We start from the raw sequence: 17,976 nt of genomic DNA, 5'->3' as shown, positions 1-17,976 counted from the left end.
GCTAATTCTAGGTGGTAGGTATATGGGTATTTCCTATATCATTTCCCATAATTTTTGTAGGTTTAATGTATTTCATTATCAAGAAGGAAGTTAGGTTAGTAAATAACTGAAGAAAGCAGATTATCTGATAATTTAAAAATAATTAAGGAGAGACCATCTACTCAGTCATTTTTGAAGATATACCCAAAGCATGAAAATGCATATAATATTAGATGAAAACTGTAGACACATCTATCATAAATATGTAACAATATATCTGCAAATGGAAGAAGATTTGGAATGCTCCACAACTGACAGTGAGATTATGAAAGATTTTCTTTTCTGTCCTATTTTCTAAAATTTGCTTATTAGTGTATATTTTTTTAAGGAAAAAATTTAAATAGTGATCTCTCATTGGCAGCATCAAGTTCAGGATAATTTGAACAAAAGGAAAAAGAGAATGAAAAAAATCAGAAAAGCATGTACAATTCATCTTTTAAATATTTTGTTTTCATTATATGGGTCCCACGGGCCTCAGGCTCCATGTAGATGACATCCATCACCGGCTCGGCAGGCCCACGTCTGACCCACCTCTCACACAAAGCTGACTCCTCAGACGTGGCACGTCACTGTTTGACCTGATCTCCTGACTGTCGGGATGTCCCTTCACGGGAATGGGCCACTGGCATGAAGTTTACTCTGAGTTATTTACTGTCTTCTGATATTTTGATTTCACTATCAATCACTTGCAATGGCTAGAACAAATTGGAAGATTTTCCACATGTTCCCTATTCCTCCTTTAACTCCACAGGAGAATTTCAAATCGTTTTGTGATCACATAAAAAATTGCAGAGAAACACTGCACTTACTTTTGCTCATTTCCAAAGGCTGTTCTAAAACTCAGAGGGTGTAAGTGGGTGTCAAGAGCGTTTAGTGCTGAAGCAGTGACAGGAGAGACTGGGGAGGCGCTTAATCTGCTCTTCCCCCTGACTGACCATATTACCTGGACGATTCCCTTCTTCCCATCACGGTTTTGCAACAACACTTGGATGGAGAAGAGACAGTGGTTTCGGGTGACCCTTTATATTCATGATGTCACTCCCGTCTTAATAATTTCTCTCACTAACAATCACAATTCAGATTTTTGAACTCACTTCAGATCATAGTGATTCTGTGTACTGATGAGTGGGGTCAAAGTCTGTATTTATAACAAGCTCTCCCAGGTGCTCCTCATACATCATCCATGCATGAGAACCATTTTCTAAAAGAGAACTGGGATCCACCATGAAAAAGGGACTCCAGTCAGAGCTCACAGGTACTAAATGTTGGCAGGGCAGCTGGAGCTGGGCCAGTAGCGTCCCAGCGCTATGTATTCTTTCCCCTCAACCAGGCTCGCATTTGGGGCGATGGCAACTCACAGGTTCCCATGGTTTCTGAGGGCCTCATGAGAGAAGATGAAGAGGTCTGGACAGGTAGAGCCTCTGCCACTTGCTGTTGGCAAAGAAGCACCACAAGACACTTCTCCCTCTGCTCTCACCAAACCTCCAACAGCTCCTAAAGCCCACCCGACACACTCTGGGTTAGATATATATACCCTACATCTCCTCAAAATCAGAGAAAAACAGTAGATAAAACAATCATTGAATACAATTCTATTGGAAAATCTTACCTGAAAATTAACAAACAAACAAACTCCATACATGCAGAGAAAGTAAAAAGCTAAGCAAATATGATTTCCCATTATGTTAACCTATAACCCTCATCTCTTTTTCCAAAAGGACATATTAAATCCAGAATTTAAATAAATAATATTGTGTTAAATTAAAAGAGAATCATGTGGAAAGAGTCATAAGATACATTTATGAGCACATATTAGAATGTTCTGGGATAACGCATTTTATGCAACTAAAGGTAACCTAAGGAGAGAAAAATGGAAAAGGGGGAGGAACAGTGAGATCCTGGACAGAAAGTGATGCTAGGAGTCGCTGGGCCTCAAAGTCTGGAGAAAAGTGATGACCTGTGATCCTCCAGGCCTGATTCAGACTGTGGACCCGGATACCTGTGGCCTCTAGGATCTCTGGTAGGACAAGCCTGCAAGCTTTACAGCAAATGACTTCATTCCAAGAAGCTCTGGACTAAGAGTGCCCTCCACACCATCAGGGGAGGGCAGGATTATTATAACAAGTGTGTCCGATGGAAGTTTTCAGAATACTTACCCCCACATTTTCCCATACTTTTTAAAACATTCTTCATCAAATTCACAAACACCCTATAAGGAAAAATAATATTATATTATTAATATCCTGTACTGAACCCTATCTCTAATTTACAAAACTACTATTTTTCACTGGAAGTTGGAGGGAAGTTCTTATTCACAAATGTCTTAAGGGAAAGGAGAGAAAATAGAGGAGATATTTGTAACTGACAATTTAAAACCACTCGTGAATTTTCTTTGAATATTATAGATACTAAACACTTACCCCTGACAGTGAATACTAATTACTCCTTGTCTTCTGAAGGCTTTTTGCTTCTGCATGTGTTGTCTAAAATCTCTTAATCTCTAATCCACCATGGGCAGGTGACAAAACTGGAAATGAGGGAAGTAAGGGTTTCCTACACACACTTTCATCTCCTAGTTTGGCAGTCTTTTCATTTATCTCATGAGCTCTTTCTAGAATTTCAGCAGAATAAGGAAGTTAAAGCACCAGTAATGTCTTCTAATCTTGCAGATTTAAAAGACATCGAAGGGGTGTGTGTTCCATGAGAAAGTGAGTGAGCGAGTGGACTCGCCTGCTAGTTTTCCAGCTCAACACAGAAAAGATGGGGCGATGCCACAATATATAAAGAACAGTGCGTTTTAAACATCTGGCCTGAGGTTTTACTTCTGTAACTTAAAAAAAGCCTGTCCCTAAGTTTCTATCATGATATTTAATGCTTTAACAAGTAAATGAAGGTCTCAAGAACTGTGGGTTGGCATGCATCTCCTAAGGAGTTCACCTGGGAAAGGTGGAGAGGAAATTACTGCTTCTTCAGATGGAAAAATGTTCAGGAAATTCTGAGGCAGTAATGAGACAGTGAAGACCTCAGTTGGGAGAATCAGGATCTGAGAAACAAGCCTCATGTCTGCAGGACAGGAAATCTGAGCCAGAGAGCAGCCTGCACACAGGGCTCTGCCCCTGCACATCTGAACACAGCTCACAACCTTCAGTTCAGGGGCCAGGCCCTGGGGAGGCATCAGAGAGGAATGAATATCAGAATTCACAGTCCATCTGCCACCTGGTACATTCCTTTCAGTTAAATTAAACTTCCAATAATTTTGTCAAATCATATCCTTTCTAGTGATTTTTGTATATGTGATTCTGCCTTATTTTTAAAAACCTCCACAACTTATTTAGTGGTTAAATATCTGAAGTAAATAGACAACCTTGCTGCAGTTACACTCATTCCCTGCTCAAATTCATCCATGAGTTGCCCGCTTTGAAGGCACAGAAAAGAAAAAAGCTTTTGTTCCATTTTTCTTATCCCAAAAGATGTCATGTGTAGCAAGAGGTAAAGCAGAAAATGCAAAAAAAAAAAAAAAAAAAAAAAAAACAAAAAAAACCTGCAGGCATTAGCAGTTCTTGAGAAAATCCAAGTATGTGCAAATTACCTGATACATTAGAACTGAAGCATCCAAGCAATTCAGGAGAAAGGAGAAAAAAGGGAACCCAGAGCTGATGCTACCAACAGGACTCGTCTAACTATATTGTACACTGCTTAATGAGCCACGACCAGGCATCCCTTCATGGTTTTCTCCTGATAATTAGTAAGACTTTGCCTTGCTGGGAATCTGCACCTGGCAGAGAGAAGATCCTCTTCACAAAGCTTATAAGATGGAACTTCAAGTCCTATGCTGACTCAGCCAAGAGAGCTTGACTGTCTGAGGAGGCAAACCTGAGGCTCTTAACAGCTGACAATAGAGGCCTGGGATAAAGAGGGCATGTGTGTGTGGGGGGCCTATGATGCCATTTCTGGGAAATACGAAAACTGACAACTGCCTACTGAGTTGGAGAATATTTACTATGGAACTCAGCTGGGATTTGCAACCATAAGAAGCAAAAAAGGGACATCAAACAATACACACCTTTTGGTAGGACAGAATGTTTCCAAAAAGAGGCAGAGGTCTTGGGCCAGGAACCCCCAGCTTCTTAAACAGTCCATGTGAATAAGTTCCATATCTATGAAGTGAAAGAGAAAATCCAGGTCAGGGATTGTGGAATACGTGCTGGAGCTGGCTAGTCAGTGATTCAGAACTGGAACCATCAGCCTAGAGAAGTAACATGTAAGCAATAAATACCAGCAATTCCAAAAGCAATAATTACTTTCATTCATCTTCTTTCCCTCCTCCACAGTGAGACCATAAATAGCAGCTGAAATCTTGATGGTCCCAATCCTAGAGTGGATGCTTGATAAATGTTTATAATTTTGGAGCTCCTGAGAGGTTTATGCTATAATTCCTCCAAAAAAAAATCATTCATATGTAATTAGTAAGTTGATTCTTCCATGGTTTAGAGATTCTCATTCTAGATACAAAGGGGAAACTTTCTCTTTCTGTATCAAACCTGAGATTTTGGTTTTCTGCATCCACTCAATGACAGAGTTCCTAGGCTCTGCCTTGGCCTTATTCTCATCCTTCTCCTTTCCTCTGATGTTTTCTTGTTTAGTCACTCAGTCATTTCCGACTCATTGTGACCCTATGGACTGCAACATGCCAGGCTTCCCTGTCCTTCACTGTCTCCTGGAGTGTGCTCAAACCCATGTTCATTGAGTCAGTGATGCTATCCAACCATCTCATCCTCTGTGCCCTCTTCTCCTGTCCTCAATCTTTTCCAGCATCAGGTTCTTTTTGAATGAGTAAGCTCTTCCCATCAAGTGGCCAATGCATCAGAGCTCCCTCCATGATCTGACCTCATTTTAAGATCTGATTCTTCTTAATTCTGTCTTCAAGAGCAGGATTTAAAGCAAGCACAGTGTTCCTGTCTGTAGAATGAAAACTGCATTCAAGGCTTCCATTGCCATCACAGAAACTGAGCACCTTTCAGCTACACCCATGGCTCTGTGTTCAATCTGGTTGACTTGAACTACAAATAAGTTGCAGTGATTGACTCTTTTGTTCCCTGAAATTGTATAAATGAATAAATGACTAAAGGATCTGTCTCCAGACCACTCCCCAACTCATGGCATCAGGTCCTCCAACCACCTGCTAAGCCCAGTGCCCGATTTACATTCGTTTGCCTAAAGATGCTCAATCACAAAGCCTCTGCACTTCAACTATCTTAAAAACCAATCAAGCTGGTGCTCCCTATCACAGGCCTGCCTAAAGGTTATCCTTCATGTATTATCTGTGCAAGCCCACAACTCCAGGTTCTAGATCTTTGCAAGCCTGCTCATTCTGGTGTTGCTGTGAGATGACAAAGTGCAGGAAAAGAGAGGCTGAAGGAAGAGACTGCCATCTATGGTTTAAATGTGAACCTGCTAGGCCTCCGAGGCTAACTCTGTAGAGTTAAATTAGTAAGGTATGGTTGAAAACATGCTGTGTGTGTTCATAATGCCCTACAGGCACTTTCAGCAAAGAGATATCGGGGTTCCCAGTCTTCTGTTACCTTCCCATGTAGAGCAAAAGACACTTCGTGTGACAAAAAATGAGTGACCATAAAAAACTTCAGAATATTAAATGAAGATCTTGTCTCTCCTTTTTGGAAGGTAACCTTTAAGGTAGCACAGGTTCAAATTTCTGCACAAATCCAGCAATTTTACAATATGTGATAAGAGAAACCCCCAAAATTTCATGGGCGGACCTATGCTGGAAGCGCACACAGAGGTACCTTGACCAAGGGCAGTTGGCTTATCTCTCTCTCCTCCAAGGCAAGTGGTGGAGGTGTGGGTACCAACTGCCACAAAAGGGGTGGCCTCGGCTATTCCCACCCCAGTTGCTTCCCCTTTTGTTTGTCTTCCTTTCCTGTTTCTCTTCACAAACAGGGCAAGTCAATGTCTGCTTCTGAACCTTCAGTGTGCTCAAAAGTGATGCCAAGCAATTGAGTAACCATGTTGGCAACACTGGTCCCACAGAAAGCTCTGGTCTAGTGTCTAAACTCACGTGGTTCCACCAAGGTAGCAGGTGGACTGAGTGAATTATTTGGCTTCTTTCTAGCTCTTCACTTTTTGGTTCATGCAATAATGCTATTTTGGGTAAAAAGGAAGGGGCTAAAGATAAAGCCAACATTTTTATAGCCTTTACATTGTGTCGGCATAATGATAGCATTGCCTGCAGCGGCTGATTCCTGGCTGCACCAGTACCTTCTTAGACTACAGGGATGTTTGCCTGGTCGGGACACTAGCTAGTACAAGCCACACTGTCAGACGGACCACACACAGTGTGACTGAGATTGTGTCTTCACCCCAGGCTTCAAGCAGATGTGATAGCAACCCTGCTGACCTCCTGTGGGACCGGGTCTGAGGAGAATCTCTGGGAGGAGTGGGGGGGGGGGGGGTCTGCTCTGAGGAAAGAGGAATATTCTCCCCTCCATCCCAATCTCTTTCTGGATGCCTCTCATATCATCACCAGCTCCCAGGCCTGTATACTCATCTGCCCTGAAGATTAGAATAGCTTGCTGGACATGCATATTTAAAAAGATATATCACAGGAATATTTTACTACACTAGATTCATATTCCAGGCATTATTCTAGAGGGTGAATTTATTTACATACCTTTCTAGGTACTGGACAACAGTCCTCATTTATCCTTCAGGGAAGAAACACATGCTGGAAATACATCAATTTTTTAAATCTAGTCCTAAATAGAATGAAATTAAACTATTCCACATAATTTTATAATATCAGACAGAAAATATATTGCTGCAATACCTTAATTTCCTAATATTTCTTTCAAGTAATTAAAATGAGGTTAATATTACCCACGTTCATGTCATCATGATTCCCTAGACTTAGTGAAAATGAAATTGACAGAATCCAAATGTGATTTGTAGGGGTATCTCTAATCACTCATTGGAAGTAACTCCTGTCCCAACCTAATGCATGATAACAGAATCTCAACATTGAAAGGAATTTTTCTGCTAGGTGGTTTTGATTCAACCTCCTGTGCCATACTTATTAGGGAAAAATCACTTAAAATCCAAACTGGACTCAGGCTTGTGAGTCTTGTAGGCTTCAGTTCAGTTCGGTCACTCAGTCGTGTCCGACTCTTTGCGACCCCATGAATCGCAGCACGCCAGGCCTCCCTGTCCATCACCAACTCCCGGAGTTCACTCAGACTCACGTCCATAGAGTCAGTGATGCCATCCAGCCATCTCATCCTCTGTCGTCCCCTTCTTCTCCTGCCCCCAATCCCTCCCAGCATCAGAGTCTTTTCCAATGAGTCAGCTCTTCACATGAGGTGGCCAAAGTACTGGAGCTTCCAGCTTTAGCATCATTCCTTCCAAAGAAATCCCAGGGCTGATCTCCTTCAGAATGGACTTGTAGGCTTAGTAGATTTCAAATCACAGGGAAAATAAATTTGTACACTGATTCTAACTCATCCAGAGATTGAAAGAAAAGGTGAAAAAAATGAATATAATTTCAAAGTTTCTACAAACTCTCCTCCAATCTTAAGCTTTCTCATTTGAAAACTAGATAATTTCTGCAGAGTACAGGGTGCAGGAATTGAGTGTTAGGAATGGATGCCCTGAGGAGGGGCGCAGAAAAGGAGGAGGGATGAGTATGAAAAAAAGGGTGCTCGGTCTCAGGCCTCCAAACAAAGTCAGAGTGTACCCAGTGCCTTGTGTAAATGACGCCTGGAAAGAGGGTCCGGAGCAGGAACTGCTGAGTGACAAAGGGGACAATACTTCCTCATGTCTCTTGCAGCAGGTACAGAATCCAAATCGGAGAGAATGAAACAGAAATCCACGTTGCTTCTTGCCTCCAGGATTCCCAGCCATGGGAATCAGTGAGGATTATGCTGTACATGGGCCAGTCGTTTTTAATTTGCCTTTGATGGACTCTGGTTGACTAGTTTAGACCCATGCAAACTGGTAGTCAGAGGGTCATTCTCAGGCGCAAATAATGTCACAAACCCTCCTAACTATGCTAACAGCAACTCGGGAGTAAAGCTAACTCCTTCAACAGATGTGGGTAAGATCAATAATAACCCATTTGGTGCCCATAGCACCTGATGCTAGAGCAATTCTCCTCCATTTACTTTGAACTTTAAAAAACTAAGGGAACCCCCTTTTCTGCTTAGCACCCCAAGACCCAGGTTACAGAGGAGATGAGCCTGATGGTTACTCACACATAGAGGAGCACCAGGCCGGTAGCCAGGAGAACCCAGGTTTCCACGGAAAAGCTTGGGATCAGCTCCATGGCCACTTTCTTGGTGATTCCCTCCTCTGAGTTTCCTTTCAGCTGTGTGTGCTGCCCTCTGCCTGCCTCTGAGTGTGGAGCTTCTGTTCACTTCAGGTGGAGATTTAGTGCAGTTGGGAGATTTATGCGCTGAGAAAGGAGGTGGAGCTGGAGCTGCAACCAACAGAAAGGCCACCTGGGCTCCACCTGCAGGAGCCCTCTCTGCCTTGGTAGTTGGCCGAGCATCATACACATTACAGTTTGACCTCCCTTGAGTTCATATTCTGTAGGAAATCAATAAACAACTCAATCAGTGTTATCAGCAAGCCCAAAGGTTACAGAAACTCAAATAAAGCCACTGGCTTTAATTTTCCTCTAAACTGCCCCATCTCTATGGTTGCCTGCAGTCCAAAATGTTTGAAATCCTTCAAACAAGATGGTGGTGGTGGTTTAGTTGCTAACTCATGTCCCACTCTTTGTGACCCCATGGAAGCAGTCTAACAGGCTCCTCTGTCCATGGGATTTCCAGGCAAGAATACTGGAGTCAGGCGCCATCTCCTCCTCCACGGAGTCAAACAAGATAGCTGTGCTGATTGTTACTCATACAATTTTTTCTTCTGCCTAGAAATGTTCCTGTGTCCCTTGTAGGCTCTAAATTATTCTTCCAAATAAAGCTCAGACAGAACATCTGTGTTAGAGATTTCCCAAACCAGCCTCCTCGAGCAGATATAACAATTTCGTCCTCTGGGGAACTGTCCCCTGCACACAATCCTACTATCTCCCACACCACAGTCAGTTTCCACACCTAGTCCCCTCAGTGGGTCAAGAGCCTGGGCACATGCTGGATACTAGCCACAGTCATGTACCAGGTACCTAGCAGACTGCTTTCTTCAGAGTGAGCATCCCAAAAGGTAGATGGACTGAATTGGCAGAGGTAAGACCACTGGGCACCTGTGTGCCCTCTCCCTGTGGCTCTTTGGTGGCCATGCCATCTTCCCGAATTGTTGACACACCAAGAGGGCCTGGCTGGGTCTTGGTCACTGTCTCTGTGTTTTCAGGAGGATCCACCAGGATCCTGTTGACAAGAGGGCCCCAGAAGGAGAGGCAGGACATGGAGGAGAGGGTGATGGCTTCACCAATGGTATCAATTCAGGATGATTCCTGTCCCACCCTCAGGGTATCCTGCAAGTCAGATTCTAGATCAAAGAATGCTCACCTCTCTCTGGGAAGGCTGCAATCCAAGATCAAAGGGTGTAAAAGAGAGAGAAAAAAGCAGCCCAATGGCCAAGAGGACCCCAATGTGCTTAGCCACCAGTAATGTGGCACGTACAGCAACAGGATTCCAAAAAGATCACATGAGGGCATGTTATCTCTGGGGTACGTGGGATGTTGATGGGTCAGAGCAGATGGGTTCCCACTTCTGGACACATAGAGGATTTGGGGGCTTCCCAGGTGGCACTGGTGGTAAAAGAAAAAAAAAACCACTTGCCAATGTAGGAGACCTAAGAGACACAGTTTCAATCCCTAGAATGGGAAGATCCCCTGGAGGAGGAAAAGGCAACCAACTCCAGTATTCTTGCCTGGAGAAATCCATGGCAGAGGAACCTGGAGGGCTACAGTCCACAGCATCGCAAAGGGTTGGACACTACTGAGGCAACTTAGCATGCACAGACAGAGAATTTTTATTGGGTAACAAGGAGCTGATACTGAGGAAGCCTAGAATAGCAGTTGGCATCACCTGCTGGTAGGCCACCCCTGTGCACTGAAATCACTTCAATCATATCTGACTCTGTGACCCATGGGCTGTAGCCTTCCAGGCTCCTCTGCCCATGGGATTCTCCAGGCAAGGATACTGGAGTGGGTTGCCATGCCCTCCTCCAGGGAATTTTCCCAATGCAGGGATCGAGCCAGCATCTCTTATGTCTCCTGCAATGGCAGACAAGTTCTTAACTACTAGGGGCACCTGGGAAGCCCAGGCCTCCCTCTAGCTTTGTGGAATTCCTGATGGGAGCAGGATGAGGGCTGAGCATCAAGAAATTACATTGGCTCATTATCAATACTTTAAATCATGTCCTGTGTCTGCGAGACCTGAATAGCCATGGATTATGTGAAAAACAAAATCTCAAATGTTCTTAAAACTTAATAGAAACACAAGATGTGTGTTTGTGCACTTCCTTCTCCCTTTATCCTTTCTCACTTTCACTCCTTTGCAGAAAGTGATACTCATCTCTTGCAACCTCTAGGGTCAGGTAGGGGGGTGTTCTTTCTGATGCACACACATCTCACCATGAAGAAACACACACACATGTCCCTCAGTCTGGCCTGAGAGTTCCCTTCCTGTCCCATACTGGCCAGAGTGGGTAGAAGTCTCATTAGTAAAATGCAGTAAGTCCAAACTACCTCTCCACTCTTCTATTTCCTAGGGAGCTTCTCATGGAGCATGAAGTTTCTACCATCAGAGTCTGTCATCTTCGGGTTCACTTCTTCCAGGAGGCCTCTGCTAAAATCCACAATTCCAATGAGAATTGTATTGTCTGAACAGATTTATCTGTCCATTGCTTCAGTCCAAGTGAGTTAATTCAGAGCCAGTATTGTGCTGGACTGTGGGCTAGAAGCCATACAGTCCCCTCCCTGGGGAGCAGCCTCTGGGTGGAGGGAGTGAGACACACAACCAAGCTCAGTATGGGGCATGCTTCTGGAATCCTTGGGGAAATGGAGCCCTAGAGAGAGGCAGCAAAGGAGAGAAATGGATGGCAGCTTGAGTACCAACAAAGGACAGACCTGGGAAACTGGAAGAGGATCTTCAAGGAAAGTCAGAAAGTCCAAGGAATTTTGATACATTTCTGCTCCCTTTTGGTACATTCCCTGGGTACCTTTGGGGCTTCCCTGGTGGCTCAACTATAAACAATCTGCCTCCAATGCAAGGAGACCCAGGCTCGATCCCTGGGTCAGGAAGGTCCCCTGGAGAAGGGAGTGGCTACCCACTCCAGCATTCCTGCCTGGATTATCCCATGGCCAGAGGAGCCTGATGGACTACTACCAAGGTGCTGCAAAGAGTGGGACATGATTGAATGATTAAGCACACACACACATGGCATAGTTTTAAAGAGGGTCATGCTACAATCCTCCAGTTACAGATACAGAAAGTGAGGCTTAGTGACTGCAAGTGGCTTCCCAACAGCTATTGATCAAAACATGTTATAAATAATATGAAGAAAGATGGCGAGTCTTCTGCTCTGAAATGCCAATATTCAACATTTGCTGTTTCATGATGAGAGTCACTGTGTGAAATAGTGAGACTCAAGGCTGAAGCAGCACATTGGTTACAATTCTGGCTCTATCTCCATGTCTGCCCCTGCCCAGGGGCTCCCCCATGGGTCTGCAGACCCCGGACTTCATGTCACCTCAGCAGGAACAAGGACAGGTGCTTGTCCTGAGGACCCACCTGTCTATATTCCTCACTGAGAGGAACACAAATCCCCATGAAGAGACCCACACACATCCCCATGAAGAGATTACAGTGTCATCTGAGAACTACTGACAATTTAATTCACTCAGCTAAACCCACAGCCTTTCTTATTCTTCTTGGAAACAAAATCTTTGTGGAAACTACATACTTTCACCTTCCTCCAAAACATATGCCAATATGTTGGTTTTCTCACTATGACTTACACGCCATCACCTTCCCAATTCACCTCAGGGCCTGGTCCAGCTGGTTGGAATCTCTAGTGTCAATAGTCTAGCCATTCCTGGGGAAAATGTGTAGCCAGAGCCATGTCCTAGCAAAGGCAAATGGCCTGCTCTGCAAGGGGAAATAACAAAAGGCATGATCTTTGTACCCTTCGTTCCACAGCCAGACACACTTGACTTGAAAAACCTCACATACGGAGACTGTGAAGGAAGACGTGTGTGCCTGAAGAGCACCCCACACCTCACGTCTCTCATCTGGTCATTTGTGTACCGACGGCCTCGGCATGGTCAAAGCTCTCTCCCAAGTGCTTCATGTGCAGATGTGACTAAGAGCCAGATATTACTCAGGTGGAAAATAGAGAGAAATAGTTATAGTACAGCCAAAGTAAACTAATTATACATGTTTTGAAAACACAGTGTCCTCATCAGCGATACACGGCTTATCTTTTCAGACTGTAGCAATCAGTCAGAGATGGAAATCAAAGAACACTCATGGAACTGGGCATTAGGCTCAGATATCAGGAGAGGTGAGCAGGGTGTCAGGGCCTCAGTGATGCAAGAGGCCCCATCAGTCTGCTATTCCTCTCCTTTTAGAGGTGACTCCTCTTCTGGGAAGCCTGTCCACTGGCTGAGAGAATTGCTCACAGTATGGGGAGGCCGTGTTGCTCTGGAATGATGTGTGTGTTAGATTCCAGTTTCACAGATCACGGGTCTGTGACCAGAGCACTGCCCCAACACAGAGACAAGGTGAGGGCCCCTAGCAAGCCAGTCAGTAGGGGCTGGGGTGAGGTACGGGGATGTTCTTCCTGACCCACACACATCCCACCATGAAGATACACACACTTGTGCCCTTAAGCAGATGCACTTTCCTGGACTTCACAGCAAAGGGATGAGAAGGACCTCATGGCTGCTCACTTTCTACTCCATTCCTGAGTTTCTCTTTCTTGATAAATGAATCACTAACATTTCTACTGCACAATACACCTTAGAAAGTTCTTTCAGAAAAAGAAAAGTGAAATCACTCTGTTGCGTCTCTTTGAGACCCCATGGACTGTAGTCTGCCAGGCTCCTCCATCCACAGGATTTTCCAGGCAAGAATACTGGAGTGGGTGCCATGTCCTTCTCCAGGGGATCCTCCCAAACCAGGAATCGAACCCTGGTCTCCCGCATAGCAAGCAGACTCTTTATGGTCTGAGCCACCAGGGAAGCCAAGAAAGTTCTTTCACATCTCTCTTATCTGATTTCCCTAAAACTCTGAGATAAGCAGTGCTGGGGTTGTTTGATTCCCACTTTACAGATGTAAAAACAGAAGCTCAGGGTGGGGAAGAATCTTGCCCAAACATTAAACCATGAATGCAGGGCATGGAGCTAGATTTCATAATTCTAAATTGTGCCAGAGACATGCTTGCCTGGATTCCAAGAGGCCTCCTGAAATAACCTGGCAGGTTGTGTCAACCTCTTATGGGATAAATATCTCCTTCCATACTATCCATCATGCTATTCTTGTAGTAAGTGCTAAAGCTGTTAGTGGCCACGAAAAAATAGAGCACCAGACTAAATTTTATGTATTCATGAACTCATGGTATCAACAGATAAAGGATGCTGCAAATAGTCCTGACATGTCACAATCAGAATCATCTGGGTTTCCAAGAAAGCAGGAAGAAAACGATAAATGAAACCAAGGAGTGAAAGAGGAATCAGAGGAAGGGGACAAGTTTCAGAAGGCCACAATGAAGGGAATTAATGACACAGGAGGTGTAAAATTAGGGAATAGATGAGCATCACAGATTAGCTGCAAAAGAGGAGCAAAGTGTTGGCCATCTCTCCTAATCAGTGCAGCAACCTGCTAAGGAGTTTTATCCAACCCTAGACTGGCCTCACCCAGGAAATTCCCTACTCTGCCACCAGACAGAGCCTGGTAAAACACAAGTCATGCATTATTCCTCTGTTGTTCAAATCTCTCTAACCACTGTCATCATCCACAGAGTTAAACCCAAATGCCGTGAGACAGCAATTCAAGACCCACGTTGGACGTGTAGGTTACTTTCATATCTTGGTTATTATAAATAGTGTTGCACTGAGCATAGCAGCACATATTCAAAGTAGCCCTTGCTTGAGATAAGTGGCCAGAGGTAGAACTGCTGGATTTTATGGTAGCTCTCTTTTGGCTTTTTGAGGAATCTCCACGCTGTCTTCTGCTGTGGCTGCACCAAGTTACATTCCCAGCAACAGTGCAGGAAAGTTCCCCTTTCTCCACATCATCGCCCACATTTGTTGTTTCTTGTCTCCTTGATGATTTGTCACTTCGATGGGTGTGAGGTGGTGTCTCATTAAGGGTTTGACTTGCATTTCCTGATGATGAGTTGACTCTGAACATATTTTCACGTGCCTGTTGCAATCTGCATGCCATCTTTAAAATGTCTATTCAGGTTTTCTGCCCACTTTTTAATAAAGTGTTTGGTTTTTAAACATTGACCTGGGGCATTATGCTAAGTGAAATAAGTCAGATTGAAGAAAACAATTACTGTATAATTTCATTTATTTGTTGTTTCAGAAGACCACAAGGAAGGGAATTAATTAATTAAGTCACTCAGTCATGTCTGACGCTTTGCAACCTCATGGACTGTGGCACGCCAGGCTCCCCTGTCCTTCACCATCTCCTGGAGCTTGTCAAACTCATGTCCACTGAGTCAGTGATGCCATACAACCATCTCGTCCTCTGTCATCCCCATCTCCTCCTGTCTACAGTCTTTCTCAGCATCAGGGTCTTTTCTAATGAGTCAGCTCATTGAATCAGGTGGACAAACTATTGGAGCTTCAGCTTCAGCATCAATCCTTCTAATAAATATTCATAGACCAAATATGTAAACAGAATTAGAGGTACAAACTTCCAGATCGAAAATACATAAGTCACTAGGATGTAATGTTCACATAGGGAATATAGTCAATAATACAGTCACAAATGTACATGGTGACAGATGCCTCCTGGTCTTACTGAGGTGATGAAATTGTAATGTATTACAATATGGAATCACTATGTTGTATACCTGAAACTAATATAACATGTATGGAAGTTGGTACCTCTTAATTCCCTTCACCTATTTTCTTTGTCCCTCAACCCTCCTCCCCTGTGGCAACCACCTATTTGTTTTCTGTATGCCTGAAACAAACACAACATTATATGTTAATAGATGGGGAAACAGTGGAAACAGTGACAGACTTTATTTTCTTGGGCTCCAAAATCACGGCACATGGTGACTGCAGATATGAAATTAAAAGATGGTTGCTTCTTGGAAGAAGAGCTATGATAAACCTAGACAGTGTATTAAAAAGCATAGACATTACTTTGCCAACAAAGGTCCATATAGTCAAAGCTATGGTTTTTCCAGTAGTCATGTATGAAAGAATTGATCCTTTTCAACTGTGGTGCTAGAGAAGACTCCTGAGAGTCCCTTGGACTATGAAGAGATCAAACCAGTCAATAATAAAGGAAATCAACCCTCAATATTCATTGGAAGGACTGACAGTGAAATTGAAGCCCCAATACTTTGGCCACCTGATAAGAAGAGTTGACTCATTAGAAAATACCCTAATGCTGGGAGAGATTGAAGGCAGGAGGAGAAGTGGGTGACAGAGGATGAGATGGTTCGATGGCATCACCGACTAAATGGACATGAGTTTGAGCAAGCTCCGGGAGTTCATGATGGACAGGGAAGTCTGGCATTCGGCAGTTCATGAGGTTGTAAAGAGTCAGACGTGACTGAGCGACTGATCAGAAACAATGTTAATTAGAACTCAATTTCTTAAAATAATTTAAAAATAAATTAATAAATAAAAGGTGAAAAAAGACCCGTGTGCATCTGGCCACAGCTGACTTCTACAGTCTTGTCTCAGTCCACGTCCAGTGTAAACATGATGTTTTAAGAAAATGGTATGATGTGCCATACCCAAGCTCCTCAGATGACTGGGTTTTTTTGAGTCTGCACAACTGTTCTTTCATCTGGAATGGATCCAATCCATTTTCCATCTGGTGAATTCCTGGACTTCCTCTGGGAGTCAGCCAGGGCACCATCTTCCCCACTGACCCTTGTCCTTAACAGGTAGGTGGTGGGGAGGGTCCCACTTCTACATGATCCCAGTTCTCATGTAGAAACATGGTGACTATCAGACCATGAGATTCATTATAATTCAAATGCAGGGGAATGTTAAAAACTACATATGCCTGGGCCCACCTGCATACCTGAAATTGATAGGTTGAAGTAAAACTCAAGAAAAATCTTATCTATGAATTCAATTGTTGCTAAGAATTGTAGAAAATACTAGTTGAAACATTAAAAGCAATAGGTTGGCTCCTAGGGAAACATAATTGACCAACACCAGCCAAACAGAAATATAAAGTTAAATAGTCCCAAAACTCCTTTAAAAATAAGTGGAAGTTACCTTCCCACAAAGAAAAATCACATCCAGATAGTTTTATGGTAACCTTCAAGGAAAATGTATATCTTAGGCCTGCTTTCCCAAGAAAGAAGAGCCTGAAATGCAGGCTTCCATGCTACTATCTTCTGGGGAATTTGATCCAGGGGAGGAAGAGTGAAGGAAAATAGGAACAAAGCAGGAAAGGAGAATCAATACAAGATTCCTTAACCAACCTGGTCAACACTTCGTGTCAAAAGTAACCAAATCTTTGATCAACTGACCATCTTCTGAGAGGCCATACAACCACTCAGAAGATGCAGCCCATCCAAGGGAAGGAAGGGGGAAGAGGGTATCCACTGGTTTCCCTCTCCCTTTGGGAAAATGTTCCTCCTACAGAAAAGTAATTCTCTAAAACTTCTGTATTACAGAAGAATTGGTAGTTTGAGAGGCACAGTCAGGCTTCACTGCACAAATTCAGTTGGAATCCATGCAAAGGTGGCCCCTGTAGTGTGGCAGGGCCAGAGACCAGGGCATGTACACTAGTTCTCTATGCTGTCTAGCAGATTATTCCCAAATGCAACCCCTTGAAACAACAAGCATTGACTGTGTCACAGCTCCTTGGGCTGAGAGTCCAGGTGTGGCTTACCTGGGTATCTCTGTCTCAAGCTCTCTCCTGCTATCAGGCTGGGCTGCCTCTCATCCAAAGTCTTACCTGGGGAAGGACCCACTTTCAGGTCCTCCAGGTGGTCTGGCAGGGTTCAGATCCTCACAAGCTTGAGGATTCAGTTCCTCACTGGCTGTGGCCCAGAAACCCCTCAGATCTCTGCCACTGGAGTCTCTCCACAGAGCAGCTCCCAACATGGCAGTCACTTCCCCTAGAGTGAGGGAGTGAAAGGGGGCACCCAATTAATATTCTACTCATTAGAAGCAAGTCACCTATCCCAGCCTCACCAGTGGGAGGGGGTTAAATGGGGCATAAGTGGTAGCAGGCAGAGCCATTGGCAGCCAACTGAGAGGATGCCATCACAGAGGTGAAGCTAAGATTCTGAGTTGTCACATAAAATCAATTCAACCATGCCCAGCTCACTCTATGAGGACAGTATGAACTTGATCCAAATAGGATAAAAATGGGACAAGAAAGAAAGACTGCATTTCAGTCTCACTCATGAGACAGTCTCACTCATGAGACAGTCTCACTCACTTACCTGAGCAAAACAAAGCCAGTCAAGTCCAGCAACAATGATACACCATGACCAAGTTGGATTTTACCCTGGAACTCAAGGGTGGTTAACAGAGAATTAATATAAATATTAGTTATCAGGTTAATTGATTAAAAGAAAAAAGTCTTATCATCCCAATAGCTTCAGAAAATGCATTTGTTAATATTCAATATATCATTTATGACAGAAGAAGAATGCAAACTATTATAGCAAGGAATTTCCTTAATGTGATAAAAGTATCTACCAAAATCACCTAACAAAACATCATTCATAGTATAAAAGCATTATCTGCTTATG

At 43.7% G+C, this 17,976-nt stretch overlaps 2 protein-coding genes across 2 annotated transcripts in view; one reads left to right on the top strand and one right to left on the bottom strand.

Moving 5' to 3' along the window:
* The window catches only part of LOC138076619 (cytochrome P450 3A24-like), a 39,791-nt gene extending 31,343 nt beyond the window's left edge, over positions 1-8,448 (bottom strand). Inside the window, exons 1-3 of the mRNA XM_068968869.1 lie at positions 8,304-8,448; positions 4,103-4,196; positions 2,196-2,248 (exon numbers count right to left, since the gene is read on the bottom strand). Coding sequence (XP_068824970.1) covers positions 2,196-2,248; positions 4,103-4,196; positions 8,304-8,374 — 218 coding nt within the window. The 5' untranslated portion in view covers positions 8,375-8,448. The remainder of the gene's footprint in view (positions 1-2,195; positions 2,249-4,102; positions 4,197-8,303) is intronic.
* ZNF3 (zinc finger protein 3) overlaps positions 1-17,976 on the top strand; it is a 527,297-nt gene that overhangs the window by 321,028 nt on the left and 188,293 nt on the right. The window lies entirely within an intron of this gene.

The sequence above is a fragment of the Capricornis sumatraensis genome, chromosome 3, assembly GCF_032405125.1.
Source record: "Capricornis sumatraensis isolate serow.1 chromosome 3, serow.2, whole genome shotgun sequence".
Taxonomy (NCBI): Eukaryota; Metazoa; Chordata; class Mammalia; order Artiodactyla; family Bovidae; genus Capricornis; species Capricornis sumatraensis.
Note: the sequence above shows the minus strand (reverse complement) of the source record. Positions and strands in the feature narration are given on the sequence as shown.